This window comes from Phocoena phocoena, chromosome 19, assembly GCF_963924675.1.
Source record: "Phocoena phocoena chromosome 19, mPhoPho1.1, whole genome shotgun sequence".
In the NCBI taxonomy this organism is placed as follows: domain Eukaryota; kingdom Metazoa; phylum Chordata; class Mammalia; order Artiodactyla; family Phocoenidae; genus Phocoena; species Phocoena phocoena.
The window spans coordinates 7,487,616-7,504,148 of NC_089237.1; the positions used below are offsets into that span (position 1 = coordinate 7,487,616).

Sequence of the window (16,533 nt, forward strand, 5' to 3'; positions counted from 1 at the left end):
CTCCTTCCCGTGTTTGGGGACCTCCCCACCTTAGGAATCTTACTGGAAGCTCCTTGCCCAGGCTGCACCAATCAGAGGCCTGGCCCTGCCCCTGAACAGAGAGCCACACGGCGGAGGAGTGAGGCCACAAGATGGAGTCTGCGACTGTGGCAGCGGCCGAGGCCAGGTTACCATGTGGGGAGGGAGGTACACTTTGTATAAAAATATTTTGTAACTTTTGGAGTATGTGTTGTCCTTTAATAAAACTTTTATTGTCAGATACTTACACGTGAGTATATAAAACGTGTGTGTGCAGTGGGAAAAGTTATAAAGCAAACACCCTTGGAACCACCACCCAGATCAAGAAGTGGAACATTTCAAGTACAAAACTACTGCTCCCCTATGACCCAGCACCCTCACTTCCAGAAACACAAGCAAAAACATGTACAAGGATCTTCGCGGAAACATGTTCCGAAGAGCAAAAACCAAAATAAAAGGAGTTGGCAGTGTGCTGGCACCTACACGAATGACTGTGCTTAATCCCCACACCCCCGCTGGGGATAAGGTGGGGAAGATGGCAGCTGAGCTTCTGCCACAACAACTTGCCTGGTGGGGTGGAGGGGGCAGCGGCACTAGCTGGCCTGACTCAAGGTTTCTTTATTTTGGTCCTTTGTATAAAAATAAAAAATCTTCAAGTGTTCATTGTTTCTCTGTTGAGCAATCCTCTTTAGGAAATGTAGCCTACGTACGTAACAATAAATATGGCCAAAGTTTCCTGTTCAAAAACAGTCATCATGGGCTTCCCTGGTGGTGCAGTGGTTGAAAATCCGCCTGCCTATGCAAGGGACACGGGTTCGTGCCCCGGTCCAGGAAGATCCCACATGCTGCGGAGCCGCTGGGCCCGTGAGCCATGGCCTGTGAGCCTGCACATCCGGAGCCTGTGCTCCGCAACGGGAGAGGCCACAACAGTGAGAGGCCTGTGTACCGCAAAAAAAAAAAAAAAAACAGTCATCACGGCCATATTTTTAGAGCCCTCAAATAAAACGTTTTGAATGTCCCGTAACGGGTAAACAAATTCTGATTAGAATTTGTTTTTGTCATTAGAATGACTGTCTATACTGTAGTCATTCAGAGAAAAGTTTGTAACAATGTGAAAAATGCTTGTTAAGTAAAACACGCAGAAAACACAATTGTTTACAGAATACGATCACAAGGATGTACAAAGTGAAAGAAAAAAAGACCAAACTATACAAAATGTTAAGGAAAATAACGAAAAGAAAAGAGATAAAGATGAGGAGGGAAAAGGTAAATATCAATTTCCCCAAGATTTCCTCTAGGAATTGTTTGTTCCTCTGGGGCTGTTGCATATATGATTTTGTCTGTCCCACCCTGTGGTGTGTCCCACACCACACTCGCTCTCCTGAAGGACCAGGAGCCCTGGGCACTGCACTAGCCTCTGAGGTCCAGGCAGTGCCTAGAACTGGGCTCCCATTTTACTTCCTTTAGCCCCTGTCCCCTTCAGAGAGGCTGGAAAAGTAAACTCCGGTTTGGAGGCTCCACCCACCTCTCTCTCCAAGTGGCCCAGCCTGGTCCTGACTTGGTCTTCTGGCCACCAACTGATCCCGTTAGAGCTGTGGCCTCAGGCCCCTAGGCCAGGGGCTGGGGCAGTTCTTGGGCCCACAGGCCTGGTGGCACCTGGTCCTGACCCCGAGCTCCATCCCGTGCCTTCCTCAGCTGAGCCCTGAGGCCTCTTCCTGGAGCCCTGGAGGGAGCTTGGCCTCGGGCCGATGGCACAGGGTCAGGGTCCTACCCTCGAGGAGCCAGAAAACGGGGTAGAGGGGCCGGGAGAAAATGGCATGGAAGGTATACAAGTGTTGGGTCTCGGGCTCCAGGCTGTAGAAGGTGAGGCAGCCAGAGGTCAGGTCCAAATCCATGCCCAGGAGCCGCCCTGATACCCCCGGGAGGCGCTGGGCCTCCCCGTTGTGCCAGGCCTGCGTGCTGTCCTCCTGAATGCAGAGCCCCCAGGAGCTGGGCCCACGGCCGATGTTGTCTGTGTGGGGCCCCAGCTTGCGCCTCGTTAGTTCTGAGTAGGCAACGCCCAGTGTCACCGAGTGGTTGGACACACGTACCTCCCAGTAGTGCTGCCCGGCCTGGAAGCTCTGGGCACACTGCACTTGCCAGAGCTCGAAGCTGCCCGGCCCATCTGGGCCCCGGGGCTTGCGACAGTGCTTTACCCGCCGGTCCTGCTGAGACAGGTAGAAGTGACGGTTGGCGCTGATGGGGTCGAAGGTCAGGTTGCGATAATCTGTTGGGCAGAGATGGACGGAAGGTGAGTGGGCAAGGGTGCCTGTGCCTGACCACCATTCTGTCCCCAGAGGGGAGAGACAGCAACTGAAGGTCCACGGGCGGATCGCCAGATATCTGCCGGGGCGACTGCAAGCTGAGCTAACGTGGACATCATCTCAGCATCCGACCCTCCATACAACCCCTGAGGTGGAACCTTCCATCAGCCTCGTTTCACAGATGAGAAAACGAAGGTTCAGAAAGGTCACGTAACTTCGTAGTAAGTTGAAGAACTGTGATCAATCCCAGATTTGTGTGCCCAGTATCTCCTTAAACACTACAATGGCTGCACGTGTAAGATGTGTGCATCCTGCAACAGGTGTGCAGAGGGGCGAGGCTAGCCCCAGAGAGGGGAGTGAAACAGACTTCCTGTACATAACAGTCACAGCACGTGCCCTGCACACACACGTGCGCACAGTGCACACGCACAGACCCACGTGTACACACAACGCACTCACACGCACACGCTCACACAGGTGCACATACACATTCGATGGGCCTTCTTACTCTGCCAGAGTTTCCTCCTCAGTGGACAAACGAGGCTCGCGACTGGTGCCAGGGGACCTGGGGCCTCTAGGGGGCAAAGCAGTGTTTTAGGGGAGTGATCTGGAGGGGAGGTCATGGGGGGCTGGGCCCTGACTCCATTACCACCCCAGTGGGAAGAACAGCTGGGCCTAGAGGGGTGGAGAGAGATCTGGGGTCAGCCTTACCCATGGAGCCAAAGTCAGCAGCCTCGGCTGGTGCTCTGGGGCGGCCCCCCTCTTCCAGGAGGAGGGCACACAGCTGGCTCAGGGACTCCTTCAGGCCGCCCAGCTGCTGATCTTCGTCCCAGTGTGGGAGAGTCAGTGGCCCAAGAGGGCCTGGGGGCGCCAGGAGCTGTGATTCCTGAGCCCCGGGGACAGCTGCAGTAAGCCGGAGCACGAGGGGCAGGCACGCCGGTCCCCCACCCTGCCGCCCCAAGGCCTGGTACCTGGAGGAAGGTCCGGTCGTCCAATTGCTCCAGGAGGTTGCGAATCCTGTGGTCACAGCAAGACAAGGCCTCCAGGTGGCCCTGCAGTCGCTGTTTCTCGTCCCGGGCCTGTTCCAGCGCCTGTGTCTTGGCCACCTCGATGTCCCTCAGGGCCAAGTTCCGCTGCATCTCCAGGGCCTGCAGCAGGCGGTTGAACTTGCCAGAGATCACGGAGGTCAGGGTGCAGGCTGAGCTCTGGGTGGGCACAGGAGAAGTCGAGGGCAGCCAAGTCCCTGGGCTGCCCGCTGGCCTGAGGGGTGGGAATGTGGGGAGCCATGGTCCCTGGAATCTCTCCCCCTGTTCAGCCCTTCCTTTCCTGCTGCCAGGAGGCATTTTCAAGGCAGCTTACACCTACTGCCCGGTGTCCCAGGGACAGGCCAGTGGCTGCTCGAAGGACACGGCATGAGGACGTGGGGGGCGTGGAGCAGACAGGCCTCATACCTGGATCTGGCTGCTTCGCTGCTGCAGCTCCTGTAGCTGGCTCTCAGCCTGGGTGGCCTGCTGCTGGGTGACCTCCAGTGTGGCTCTCAGCTGGGCCTGTGGTGCCCACCGGGGGACAAGTGACAAGAGGGGGCCAGGATCGGCTGTGAAGTTCCCCCCTCAGCCAGTCAAAACACCTGCAGATGCTGGGCATCCCCTCCTCACGCCACCCCAGGTGAGGCCAGCACGCAGAGCATCAGCCTTGGTGTGAGCCCCGGGAGAATTGGGTCAGAGTCCCAGGGAGGCCTGGACAAGGCCCCTTCCCCACCGGGAGCAGGGTGGTGCAGAGGCCTTGGGCTGAAGATGAACAACCTGGGGTGGAGCAGCCCCCCACTACCCCCAGTCAATAGATGGGAGCTTACGCGGCCTTGAGGGGAAGGGGTGACGACCCAAAGCACCAAAGTTTTTTGACAGGTGGGCAGTGCACCGCAGGTATAAGTTGGGTTCTTCCAAATACCTGGCCAGTCCTCAGGCCCAGTTTTGGACATGAGGGGGAAGGGGGCACCCTTATTTGGTTGTGACCTGTCTGGTCTCCTCGAGGATCAAAATGCTATATTCTCGTAGTTCAGGACTGCACATCTGCTAGGATTTGGTTCCCTGTACCAGGTCAAGAACCTGTCTTGATTCTTCTTGTCCCAGCAACACTTTGATGGAAGGACTGATATTACCCCCGATTCACAGGTCAGAGAAGTTGACAACTTGGCCAAAGTAATCAGGTCTTCCTAAGGGCAACACTTGTGCCTCTGTTCTGGCCTCACCGCCTCCGGCACGGTAAAACATACTGAACGTAGAGGGGGCAGGGCAGACTTTTCTGGTTCACCCTGACTCTCCCGCAAGGTCACACATCCAGCCCCTCACACCCCAGCGTCACTTCCCCTCTCCCTAGCCAAATTCTAGCTCCCGCAGTGCATCTGCCGCGGGCTGTACCACCTGTTCCTCCCTCTCTCCCTGTTGCCGCCCTCCACTGCAAACTTCGATGCTTAGTGCAAGGTCTTTGGCCCCACAAGCAGTAACACCCTGTCCTTACTCTGTGCCTTCAGCAGCCACAGGGATTATCCTCCACATTCTGGCTCTGGGCTCCTTGACCTCCTCATTCCATCTCAGCCACTCACCCCTGTAACTTCACCCTGGACCCGTCACCAGCTCTAACATCTCTATTCCAAGCATCTGTTTTCTGACCACCACCTCCTTTCAAACCGGAATAAAAACAGGGCCAAGCGAAGCTGCTGAAGCTGCCAGCCCCGCCCGGGCGCAGAGAGCAGGGCGGGGTCCCCCGAGGCTCACCTCGCGCTCTCGGCGCTCGGCGTCCAGCAGCGTCCGCTCGTGGAGGCGACACTCGCGCACGGTGCACACGCTGCACACGCAGAGGCCCTCGGTGCGGCAGAAAAGCTCGAGAGGCCTCCCGTGCCGGGGGCAGCACGCGCCGAGGCCGGGGTCGGACGCCGGCCGGACGCGCAGCTCCTCCAGCACGCCGCTCAGAGCCACGTTGCGGCGCAGCTCGGCGCTGTCGGGGAAGGGCTCCCGGCACTCGGGGCACACCTTCTCGCTGCGGCCCAACCAGTCCTGGATACAGGCCCTGCAGAAGTTGTGGCCGCAGAACAGCGTCACCGGGTCCTGGTAGAGCGCCAGGCAGATGGCACAGGTCAGCCTGTCCTCCAGCCACTGCGCGGCCATGTTGGCGGCGGGCGGCTCCAGACGCGCGGGCGGAAGGCCGGGGCCTCTTAAAGGGACCGCCGGCACCCGGGTGTGGGTGCGGCAGGCGGAGCCAGGACCCGCCTGGGAAAACGAACTTGACAGCCCTTCTTCCGCCCCGATCAGCCGCCACGCCCAGTGCGCTCGCTCCACCCTGCGCCGACGGCTGCGGGATTGGCTTCCCATTCCGGTGCTCGGCCCCTGTCAACTCCGAGCCACCCCTGCCTGCCTTTTACCACCCCAGACTGGGAGTTGGGGTCCAGCTCTCTCTGGGACCTCCATCCTGCTTCCCTAGATCCTCAGTCCAGCAGCTCCCGTGCAGGGAATCTGGACACAAGAGGCTTGGGAAACCCGTCGGGCCTCCTGGCTGAGGGCCACCACCAGAACCTCTTCTGAGCCCCTAATCTGAAATCTCATGCAAATACTACTACTAACAACAAGGGCTGTTGTTATCTACCTCCCAGGGGTTTTGGCGATTAAATGGAACAGGCCGCACATGGGAGTGCCTGGCAGTGAGCATGGGGCACACAGCAGTGCTCATTAAATGCTCTCTCCTGACCCGAGGGGCCCTGCTGCACTTTTTCCTTGAGCTGAATTTCAGGCACTTGCCGGATTAGGGTGTCTCCCTTCTCTAGGTTATGCCTAATTTCGGTTCTTTTGAAGCAAACAGCAAGGTGGAAATTTCTGGTTACCAAGAGACAGAGACCAAACAACAGTGGTTCCTTCCTACCCGCTTTAATGGAAACTAAAGCAAGCTTAACCTGCACTTGGAATCCCCTCTTGGTGTCAGCCCTCTGCTGGTGAAGAGTTCCTTGTTTGCAGGTCCCAACTGTTCTGGAACCTCCCTTTTTAGAGAGGTGGTTCCCCTGCAGCTGAGCACAGAAGGATCCTGACTGCTAACCCACCTGCCCTGGGGGCAGTGTGTGCTGGGCCAGCGTGAGTCGGAGGAGGGTTAACTCTTTCTTTCCAAAGGAGCTGGCCTAATTTTGAGGCGGGGCGTCCTCTCCCTTTGATGCAGCAAGCGTATTGTCTTCTGGGTGACAGTATGTGAAGTTTCTCTTGCTGGAAAAGGTGCATTGATCTCTTAACTGGCTACTAGGCAGTCTCTGCCTTTAGAGAGGAGAAATACCCTAACCATCCAGCAAGCACTCGGGAGCTTTCTGGGTCCTGAGCAGGGGGCGTGCCCAGAGATCTCTGAGACCTGCCTTTGCCCCACCTGACAAGGCTTCTTATTCAAAGCATCTGGAGGCCAGGAGCCTGTGAAGAGCCGGCAAGAGGCCAATGCCCAGGGCTGGCAAATTTCTTTCAAGAGGCCTGTGGGAGCAGCCAGGGCCCACTGCCTGCTTTTCTTCTGCACCCGTCTTCCGCCAGTGGATCGCAGGGCCTCTGACACCCTCAGGAAGCAGAGGTGAGGGGTCACCTCCTGGAGTGGGAGGCAGCCTTCTTCCCACCCATAAAGAATCCCAGCAGGGGGCATTCTGGCTGCTCCCAGAACACAGACCCAGACCAGCTACAGCAAAAATCAATATATTCATACCCCCAACTCCCCAGCCTTCTTCACTCCCAAGCCCTGGGCCTGCTGGGAGGGCAGTAGAGGGGCTGCCTCAGGCAGGCCGGAGAACCCCAATGCTTGCCCCCCTTGGCACTGTGTCTCTATTGCTCCTGCCTGCGGAGCCTGACAGGGTGGCCTGAGAGGCCCAGTCCACTCTCTGAGGGGGGTGGCACTCCAGCCACTCAGTAGATGCCATAGGTGGGTTCGTGACTGTCTCTGTACCGGTCCAGGTAGCGCAGGGGCTGCCGGTGGGGGAAGCGCTTCTGCTTAGGGTGATAAGGGGGCGGCCGCATAAACTCAAACACAGGCTCTCGCATGTCTGCAAGAAGAGTGAAGGGGCGTGTGTGTGGACTGCTGCTGGCCTGAGCCCCTCTCACGTCTGCCAGGTGGGACTGCCCAGGCTGGCACCACCCAGCCAGCCCACCCCAGAAGTGGCACGCCTGCTGGTGGCCCTCTCCTGACAGGCGCTCCTCCTGGCAAGTCAGGAGACGTCTGTGAGCTCAGGCCAGCCGCCCCCTCCTCCAGCCCACTCTGCCCTTACCCAGGAGCTGGTGGAAGATGTGGGTGACCGAGTCATCCCAGCGGCACTGGAAGAAGGCCAGGCCAGCTGGAGTCATGGCATCTTGGTGTTTCTTGTAGAAATCAAAAGTGTGGAAGGTCCGCTGGGCAAGCTGGTAGCTGGAGGAAGAGCGGAGCATCAGAGAGTGGGGAAGGGGGCACCAGAGCCCCACAGGCAATGCTGAGAAGCCCCTTAGGGTCTGCCTAGCACAGCTCAAGTTATGAGAGAGGAGAACTGAGAAAGACTGACCACTGCTGGGAAGCTGGCCTGAGGCTGGGGGTAGCTGTGTGTGGGAGAGGGGCACAGATTACCAGGGTGAGGGCCGGGTGTCCCCAGAGAAGTCGATTGGCTTGTCCTGCTTGAAGAGCAGAAAGGCAAAGCGGTGGAAGCCGGAGCCTCGGGCAGGGAAGGGGGGCAGGTAGGGACACGTCTCCTGTCCTTCAGCGACCCTGTTGCCCGGGATGTTGGTTCTGGTGGGAGAAAAAGCATCTGTTAATTACCGCTCGTGGGAGGTGGCAGCGGGAACATCCCCACCCGTGTGCTCCCTAGAGACTGATATACTTCCCCAGGAAGAGAGACCCTAAAATGATCTCTGTTGTACAATCAAGTAGGAAGTAGGGCTCTGTAAACCCCCGGATGGACTGCAAACTTGTGGAGGGAACAGTAGGGGCTCAGAGGCCAACAAGGGCCCCAGGAACTGTCAAGATGAGAGCTAGGTCAAGCAGCCCATTTACTGGCCCTGGGGAGCTGTGGGGATGCCACAGCCGTGCACGCGGGAGAGCCACGCGACCTTGGGCTGTTTCTCTCCCCGTTTCCCAAAGCCTCTAGGTTTGTCAGGGAGTGTTTGCCCAGCCTGGCACTGGGATGGCCGCTGTACCTGCCCCAAGTACAACTCCCCAGAGGGTCCTGTTACACAGGCTGGTAACTGCAGTTGAATAAAAATGCCTGACCTCCTCCCCTTGGCCTGGTGCTCAGAACCAAAGGCCACTGAGAAAACAAGAGGCAGCCCACAGGTACCAGAGGCCTCTCATGGACTCCTTTCCCATTTGATTGTCACAGAGCTCCTCAGGGTGGCTAAGGCATGTGGTGGCATCATCCTAGTTTTACAGGTAAGGAAATGAGTTCAGGGAGACCAGAAGACCTGTGGGAGAGGCCAAGGCCCACTGCTGCCTGCTTTCCTTCTGCACCTGTCTTCAGCCACTGGATCACAGGGCCCCTGACACCCTCAGGAAGCAGAGGTGACGAACCACCTCCAGGGATGGGAGATGGTGGTTAATCCATGGTGGAGCCACGACTGAAATTCAGGTGCAGCTCTTTCCAGGGTGCCAGGGCCTCCTGGAATGCTTCTGACCCATTCCCCTACCCCAGGTACTCACACCAGCCAGTGCAAATACTCAGCATCCGGTTCCAGCAGGTGTCCATCTGCACATAAACACACCCCACTGACTGTGGGAACTGCCGCCCCTTCCCAGCTCCTCCCTTGGAAGGAGCTGGGGCTGGAGCTTTCCATCTGGCCCCTCCCCCAGCTCCCCAGGGCCCTGGCTCACAGGAGGTGAAGGAGGCAGGAGTCCCAGTGAGCCCCAGACACCTACCCAAGTTGGTGAGCAGCAGTGTCCACATGGAGCCCTCGTCTGCCTTATAGGTCACCTCCGGGGCCTGGGCAGCCTGGTGGGGAAAGAACGATGGAGCTGTCACCCCCATCAGGGATGGACAAGCTGTTCTAAACAGACCTTCGTTGTGGAGGTCAGGAGCCTGAGAAACCTTGGAGAAAGAAGAGTCCATTCTGAACCAAATGCCCATGACAGCCCCTTGAGAGGCAGGTGGGCAAACAGAGGCTTATAGACTTATAGAACTCTACAGAGTTGACTGTCCCGAGATCTGAACCACAAGAAGGCCAAGGACCAGGGGCCAGGAGGGCACTCTGAAGACAGAGGGTCCGTCACAGCACTACGCCAAGATGGAGCTTCTTTTCCTTTCATTTACATTCTCTTCTTTGTAATTACTATATCATGGTGTTGTTTATCAGGAAATCAAAAAGCGGAGACAGAGAACAAGCAGACCTCAGATCAGCCTACACAGATGCCATGCTTGTGTCCTTAACCACCATAAAAACCGCCTCTATAAATGCTTTCAAAAAGGAGTTGTTGTCTGTGGCCCCATGGTGGGATATGTCTGTGTACACAGGGCGGGGAGGGGCACAGGCCAGCAGTTACCTCAGTTGGAGTGACCTCATTGCCGTAGTACACAGGCACCAAGTCGTCCTCGCCTACAGCGTAGGCCACATGCAGGGGGACTCGGGGCACGAAGGTGGCCCCGTGGAACAGGTCTCGATAGAGGCCGTAGTGTTCAGCCAGACGCTGCTTGTGGTAGGGGCCACAGGTCCTCTCCCACTCAGCCCTCACTGCCTCCAGTGGGATGCGTGCTGGGAAGGAATGATGCCAGCTGGGATGCAGGGTCAGGGCAGGGACACACCCAGGACCCTCTCCCCTGGGAAGGCTTACCTGTGCGGAGGCGAGCGGCCCGTTCCTCCTCCACATTGGCCCGCAGCGCCTGGAGGACCCGCTTCCGCTCCAACAGCTGTTGGGTCCGGCAGACCTTAGGTGCAGGCAACCCAATGTCAATCTTGTCTTTGGGATCTGGGGAGGGAAGGTGTGTTAGAGAAAGTGGGATCAGGTCTTGGTTAAGCTGCCTGTCCATACCTTTCCTTTCACTGGGCGAGCTCTGCTGCTAAAGCTTACCCTTTAATTCACAAAACTAAAATATACTGTGTAGTCAGCTTCACAGACATGAACAGGGTCCAGTTGCTAAGCAAATTGGATACAACTTGAGACTGATCCCTAAACCAGGTTACATCACCTGGCTCGGTCATGGGAAATCGAGGCGGATGGCCATCCCAATTATAGTTGGGATCACCTTCAAGCCTGTTCACAGCTGGCCATGGACTCGCACCTGTGTACCTGGCAGAATTCAGAGCTGAAGCTAGAAGGAAAGAAGCACTTCTCACACTTAATGCACAAAACCACACAAGTCACCTGGGAAACTTGTTTAAATTCAGATTCTGAATCAGCAAGTTAGCGTGGGGCCTGAGACTCTGCATTCCTAACAAGCTCCTAGGTAATGCCCATGCTGCTGTTCCCAGAACACACTCTGAGGAGCAAGACCCTAGAAAACTTTCAATCCAACACCCTCTCCCATTTACGTTAGACTATGACCATAAGAAACAGACACTGAGCCCACATCAAGAGTAACATTAGTCTAAGAATTCCGATTAACTGTAACCTTTAATCCTCACAACGATCTTGTGACACAGACACAATCTTTTTATTTTATAGTTGAGGAAACTGAACCTCAGGGAAGTCACTCCCAAGAGATTGACTTGGGTTTAAGTAAGATTCCACATGTGAGCCCTTAACCATCATTAAAATGCCTTCATAAACGCTTTCCAAAGAACAAACTGCTTGGGCTTCCCTGGTGGCGCAGTGGTTGAGAATCCGCCTGCCAATGCAGGGGACACGGGTTCGAGCCCTGGTCCGGGAAGATCCCACATACCACGGAGCAACTAGGCCCGTGAGCCACAACTACTGAGCCTGCGCGTCTGGAGCCTGTGCTCCGCAACAAGAGAGGCCGCGATAGTGAGAGGCCCGCGCGCCGCGATGAAGAGTGGCCCCCGCTCGCCGCAACTAGAGAAAGCCCTCGCACAGAAACGAAGACCCAACACAGCCATACATAAATTAATTAATTAATTTAAAAAAAAAAACAACTCCCTTTATAAAAAAAAAAAAAAAAGAACAAACTGCTTAAATGTAGTCAGTCTCTCAGGAGCAGGGTCCCTGAGTCACCTTGCCAGGGCTTTCAATTTAATTCAGCAAAGTATTGCATAGCTACGTGCCAAGCACTGTGCGGGTGCAAGGATCCAATGGAGGTCAAGACAGGCAAGATCCCCACCCTTAGGGAGCTCATAAACTGGGAGGGAGGCAGCGAAAAGAGTCAGGATACGGTGTGGCCAAGGCTACATGAACAGTATAGTAGGAGCAGAGAGGGGCCTTCTAACCCGGAACTGGGCCGTGGGGAGCTGGTCAGGAAAGGGCTTTAGGTGTAGAAATATCCAAGGTGGAACTCTAATGAGAGAAGGGAATGTCCCAGAGCAGGGGGACCGAAAGGTGTGAAAAATCCTGGTGGGACTAAATCGCCACCGGTGCGCACGGAAACGCTGGCAGGCCCCCTCCCCCAAGCTCGGGGAAGACGCCGGCGGGGCCCCCCCCCGAGTCCCAAGGCAGCGGGGTCACCGCCCAGCTCCGGTCGCCCCGCACCTGACCCCTCTCCGAAATGCTCCCGGTAGGTCCGCCACCAGTGCGGGTCCCGCGCCTCCTGCTCCGCCCGGCGCCGGTAGCGGTCGAAGCTGCGGTACTTCTTCAGCCGCTCCAGGTTGCTCACGTCGATGACCTCGTTGGGCATCGGCCCCAGAGGAGCGGTCCGGCGGCTCAGGGCGGCTGCGGGCAGAGAGCGGGACATCAGGCCGGCCCCGGCCCGGCCCACGGAGGTCGGGGGCGGGAGCTGGCTAGACCTCCAGGGTTCGGCTATACGGAGACCTCCAAGAGCCCTCACCTGAGGTGCTGAAGCCCCGCCACCTCCGACTCCCATACAGCGAGACTCGCCACCAGGTCGCCGCCATCTTCCCCCAGGCCGCCGTCGCCGCCGCGGCTCCTAAGACCCGAAAGAGGCGGCCGCAGCAGCGCCTGAGCGCACGGCGGAAACCCCGCCCTCAGGCCCCGCCCCAGCATCATAGGAGCCACGCCCCCTCCTTGGCCCAGGAGTCTTACTTCCTGGGATCCCCGAGCTCCTCCCTCCGGGAGGTGGCTGAGGACCTCGGGCGCCCCGGCTCCGGAAGTGACCGGTGAACGGCAAGGCGGAGCTGCGAGCGGTCCGGACCCCTTCCCGCGTCCAGACACCAGGGGGCAGCACAGACTGGGGACGGTCGGCCGGGCCCGCAGCCACCTCGGCTCAACGAGGTAGGCGCTTTGCGGGGCTCTGGGTGCTGCTCTCTCTCAAGGGTCACCCAGTCCCTGAAGGCGGCATGCTGAGCACCCCCGGCAGCACGGGCAGGGGAAGGGGTTGCGAGCAGGGATTCAGGAGTCCTTCTACTTGGGTTCAGATTCCATATTGTGACCTTACTGTCGCCCTTGCGGTTTCCTCATTTGGAAAAAAAAAAACCACGTAGTAATAGTGCTTACCTCATAGGATTGTTAGAAGGATTAAATGTGAATTAACATATATAAAGCGCTTAACTGTGGGATATGTGTTAGCTTTTGATCACCTCCAAGTGTTTGCCTTTGCCTAAACCTTTTCAGGGTTGTGTTGTTCTTGGGATTCAGTTCTAACAAGATGAAACTTGGTACCCCTGGTGATCTGGACCCGCTTCTGCTCTGGTCCCTCTGTCCTGGAATTCAAGCTTCCGTGACACCAACCTTTTGTAACCCAGCAAAGGGCTCTTGTGCCTGTGATGCAGAAAGCCAGACTCTTGACACTGGATCTGCAGAGTAGATTTATTGCAGGGCACCAAGCAAGGGAGTGGGAGACAAACCTCAGATCCACCCCAACTTGGTCTTTGAGTTTTGTTTTGTGGGGGTTTTTTCAGGGGAGGAAAAAGGAAGCTGGGGTTAATCATCATTTTTTGACATTTTTTTTTAATATGGACCACTTTTAAAGTCTTTATTGGAATTTGTTACAATATTGCTTCTGTTTTATGTTTTGGTTTTTGACTGCAAGGCATTTGGGATCTTAGCTCCCTGACCAGGGATGGAACCTGCACCTCCTGCATTGGAAGGCGAAGTCTTAACCACTGGACCACCAGGGAAGTCCGTACATTTCTTAATCAAAGTTTTGGGAATCAGGATGTTTCTGGTTTACGACTCTCTGGCCAGGTAGTCCATGGCTTGGGGGTCTGTGAGCTCATCTTGCCCTGGAGAAACGGCCTGAGTTTGCACATGAATGGAGATATCTATAATAATAGCAATTTTAGTACATTAACGATGTTATCAACAGCAGCAGTTTTAGTCATCTGACTCTGGTTGATTACTGTTCAGTTAGCACAGGATTGAGATCAGAGGGGATAAGAAAGGGAATAAAGTTTTAGATAGAGAGATTAATCATAAACTCGGTAAGGGAACATGGTTTTACAGGGACTCGGTTTCACATTTTTCACTTACTTAGCACTTTTCTCCCCCTGGCACCGGACCTTTGCACATGCTGTTACTTCTGCCTTGCACTCCTTACCTTTCCCCCTGTTGCTTGGCTACCTCCTAGACCCCGTGAAGTGGTCCCTCCAGGAAGCCTTCCCTGATGTCTCAACCACGGCTGCTGACCCATTCAGTTGCTCTGGTACTAGCAGAAGCTTGACCCTCACATTCACACTGAAATGGCATGAGTGGGGGGGGGGGCTCTCTTAATTCAGCAGGAAGTGGCCACACCTTGAATTTGGTTTTCATAAACAGCAGCCAAACAGCTAAATTCACTGTCACTGCCAATTCACCCATCAATGCACAGCTACTGTATGTTAAGGCCCGTAAGACCCAGTCATTGCTTATTTTTAATATTTTCATTTTTATTCAGATGTTACTTATTTTATTTTTTTGGCCGTGCCGCGTGGCATGTGGGATCTTAGTTCCCCAACCGACCGGGGATCTAACTCGTACCCCCTGCAGTGGAAGCGCGGAGTCTTAACCACTGGACCCCCAGGGAAGTTCCTGGAGGCACTGCTTATTAATTTGTGAAATTCTGCTGATGGAAGAACAGAGCTGAAGGTTGTGAGCAGACCAGGACTGTGCCTCAGGCCGGGAGGAGCACAGGGGTTCCTATATTCTTGATGTCCTGCGTGTGTTTGAATCTGGCCTCCTTTGCTATTTTATCTTCTCCTTTTGTTTCCGAATCCTCTTCTTCATGCCTCTAAACCCACCCCCACCCCAGCCTGCTCCTCTAGAGATGAAGACTCATGGGACCTCCGGGGCGGAGGCACAGGGCTTGCTAGTCAACCAGATGGCTGTTATTTGTCCATTATTCCTTACTTTTGAAAAACACTCCTGTTCTCTCTCTGTCCTAGAACCCTCTAAGAATGGGGCTTGCTGGGATTTTAACTGTTTGAAAGGCCTAGCAGGGATTCCCACTGGTATCAACTTGAGGCAAATAATAAACATGAATAACTCTTGAAACTGGAAGTATTAGCCCAGCCAGTGTCTTTGATCATCATTACTTTCCACCAATATTTCTCTTTCTACAGGGAACATCTGGGTTTATGCCCTCGAGGAGTTGTTGATAATTTTGAAGGGAAAAAGAAAGATCAGCAGATACGTTAACACTCACTCCTGTGTGCAGCCGTCTCCCACCTGTGGCGTGGGAGAACGTTAATGGAAAGGGGGTGTGTAAGCCACCTGCCACACCTAAACGCCAGTGACAGGGATCCAGAGCAGTTACAGGCACTGGGTAACGTGTCACTGTAACTAAGTGCCCGTGGAACGTGTCTACTTGGCTGTTCCATGGGCACCCAGTTGCCCAAGACAGCAACCTGTGGTCGTCCTCGACACATCTTCCTTCCTGACCCTGCCTGCATGTCAGGCACCAGGTCCCTCAGTGCCACGCCCGGTGCTGTGCTGTCCCGTCTCCCTATACCACGGCAGACAGCCTTCTGCCCGCTTCCCTGCCCCCACTCTTGCCCCACTCCTGTTGGTCTGTTCTCCACCCAAAAACACAGTACTTTTTCTAAAACACAAAGATGGTTCCACCCTGTTTAAAACCCTTCAATGGGGCTTTCTTGGTGGCGCAGTGGTTGAGAGTCCGCCTGCCGATGCAGGGGATGCGGGTTTGTGCCCCGGTCCGGGAGGATCCCACATGCCGCGGAGCGGCTGGGCCCGTGAGCCATGGCCGCTCAGCCTGCACGTCCGGAGCCTGTGCTCCGCAACGGGAGAGGCCACAGCAGTGAGAGGCCCACGTACTGCGAAAACAAACAAAAAAGACAACAAACCCTTCAATGAATACCCATTGCCCTGAAGATAAAAATTCAACCTTTAACAAGGTAAAGAGAGCCTCGTCGACCTGCCCCCTAATTCTAAACTCATTCCTGTTGGGTCCCCCTGCACCCTCCCCCAATACGTGCCTGTGATTGCCCACATATCTGTCAGGTGACTGCTTAAACGCCAGCTGCTCCCCGGCTGTGGCCAACCTTAGACCTACCTCTGGCCCTTCACACAGGTGGGAATTCGTTAAGTGTGTGTTGAGAGGATTGAATTCCAAGCTTCGACAAGGCTTCTAATGGGACACGAATGCTTCCCTCCTCTGTGTGGGCACCACCCCAAGCAGCGGCTTGGGGATCTTCTACTTCCCAGAAGCACCGTGTGCAGCGTGCTTTTCTAGAAGGAGCCGGCAGTGATGTGGCTGAGCGCCTGGGGCTTTGGAATCTGTCCAAGCAGAACTCAAATCCAGGTTCTGCTGTTTGCTGCGTCACCTTCGGCAGATTATTGAACCTCTGAGTCTCAGTCCCTTCATCTGCGAAGTAGGGGTGATAATCACACCCTTCTCCTGCTTGTGGTCCAGCCAGGGGAGTATGGGGCTGGAGAGTTATTACAGCAAATGACAGCCCTACAGAGCCAACATTTCCAAGAAATAGGTTCAAACTCTGATGAGCCATGGCAGATTCTAAGAATCCAATCATTAGGAATACTGCAATTTAGGGAATTCCCTGGCGGTCCAGTGGTTAGGACTCTGAGCTTTCACTGCTGAGGGCCCGGGTTCAATCCCTGGTTGGGGAACTAAGATCCCACAAGCCTCACGGCCAAAAAAAAAAAAAAAAGAAGAACATAGCAATTTAGTGGGTCCAAGAGGCTGTATATAAATGAGCTCCCTCTGCAAGCTGCTCTAAGAGAGCAGAGA

General features: G+C 55.5%; 2 protein-coding genes across 2 annotated transcripts; both read right to left on the reverse strand.

The window, feature by feature from the left end:
* Positions 1-1,709: 1,709 nt before the first annotated feature.
* TRIM65 (tripartite motif containing 65) lies at positions 1,710-5,485 on the reverse strand. The gene is made up of 6 exons (XM_065897061.1): positions 5,096-5,485; positions 3,773-3,868; positions 3,293-3,526; positions 3,033-3,207; positions 2,830-2,895; positions 1,710-2,284 (listed from the first exon to the last, which is right to left on the reverse strand). Exons 1-6 carry the CDS (start codon positions 5,483-5,485, stop codon positions 1,710-1,712), a joined length of 1,536 nt encoding a protein of 511 aa, XP_065753133.1.
* Positions 5,486-7,014: 1,529 nt separating this feature from the next.
* On the reverse strand, positions 7,015-12,309 carry MRPL38 (mitochondrial ribosomal protein L38). Its single transcript, XM_065897377.1, has 9 exons — positions 12,220-12,309; positions 11,925-12,104; positions 10,116-10,250; positions 9,828-10,036; positions 9,207-9,279; positions 8,991-9,036; positions 7,926-8,084; positions 7,597-7,733; positions 7,015-7,374 (listed from the first exon to the last, which is right to left on the reverse strand). Exons 1-9 carry the CDS (start codon positions 12,284-12,286, stop codon positions 7,238-7,240), a joined length of 1,143 nt encoding a protein of 380 aa, XP_065753449.1. The 5' UTR covers positions 12,287-12,309; the 3' UTR covers positions 7,015-7,237.
* Positions 12,310-16,533: the final 4,224 nt, after the last annotated feature.

Coding starts and splice junctions, on each gene's coding strand:
- TRIM65 (XM_065897061.1), bottom strand. CDS start 5,485: ATGGCCGCGCAGTGGCTGGAGGACAGGCTGACCTGTGCCATCTGCCTG. Junction 3,869..5,095: donor CCGAGCGCCGAGAGCGCGAG/GTGAGCCTCGGG, acceptor TGGGCACCACAG/GCCCAGCTGAGAGCCACACT. Junction 3,527..3,772: donor AGCGAAGCAGCCAGATCCAG/GTATGAGGCCTG, acceptor GTGCCCACCCAG/AGCTCAGCCTGCACCCTGAC.
- MRPL38 (XM_065897377.1), bottom strand. CDS start 12,286: ATGGCGGCGACCTGGTGGCGAGTCTCGCTGTATGGGAGTCGGAGGTGG. Junction 9,037..9,206: donor ACTGCTGCTCACCAACTTGG/GTAGGTGTCTGG, acceptor GTTTATGTGCAG/ATGGACACCTGCTGGAACCG. Junction 7,734..7,925: donor GACACCCGGCCCTCACCCTG/GTAATCTGTGCC, acceptor CTCTTCCTCCAG/CTACCAGCTTGCCCAGCGGA.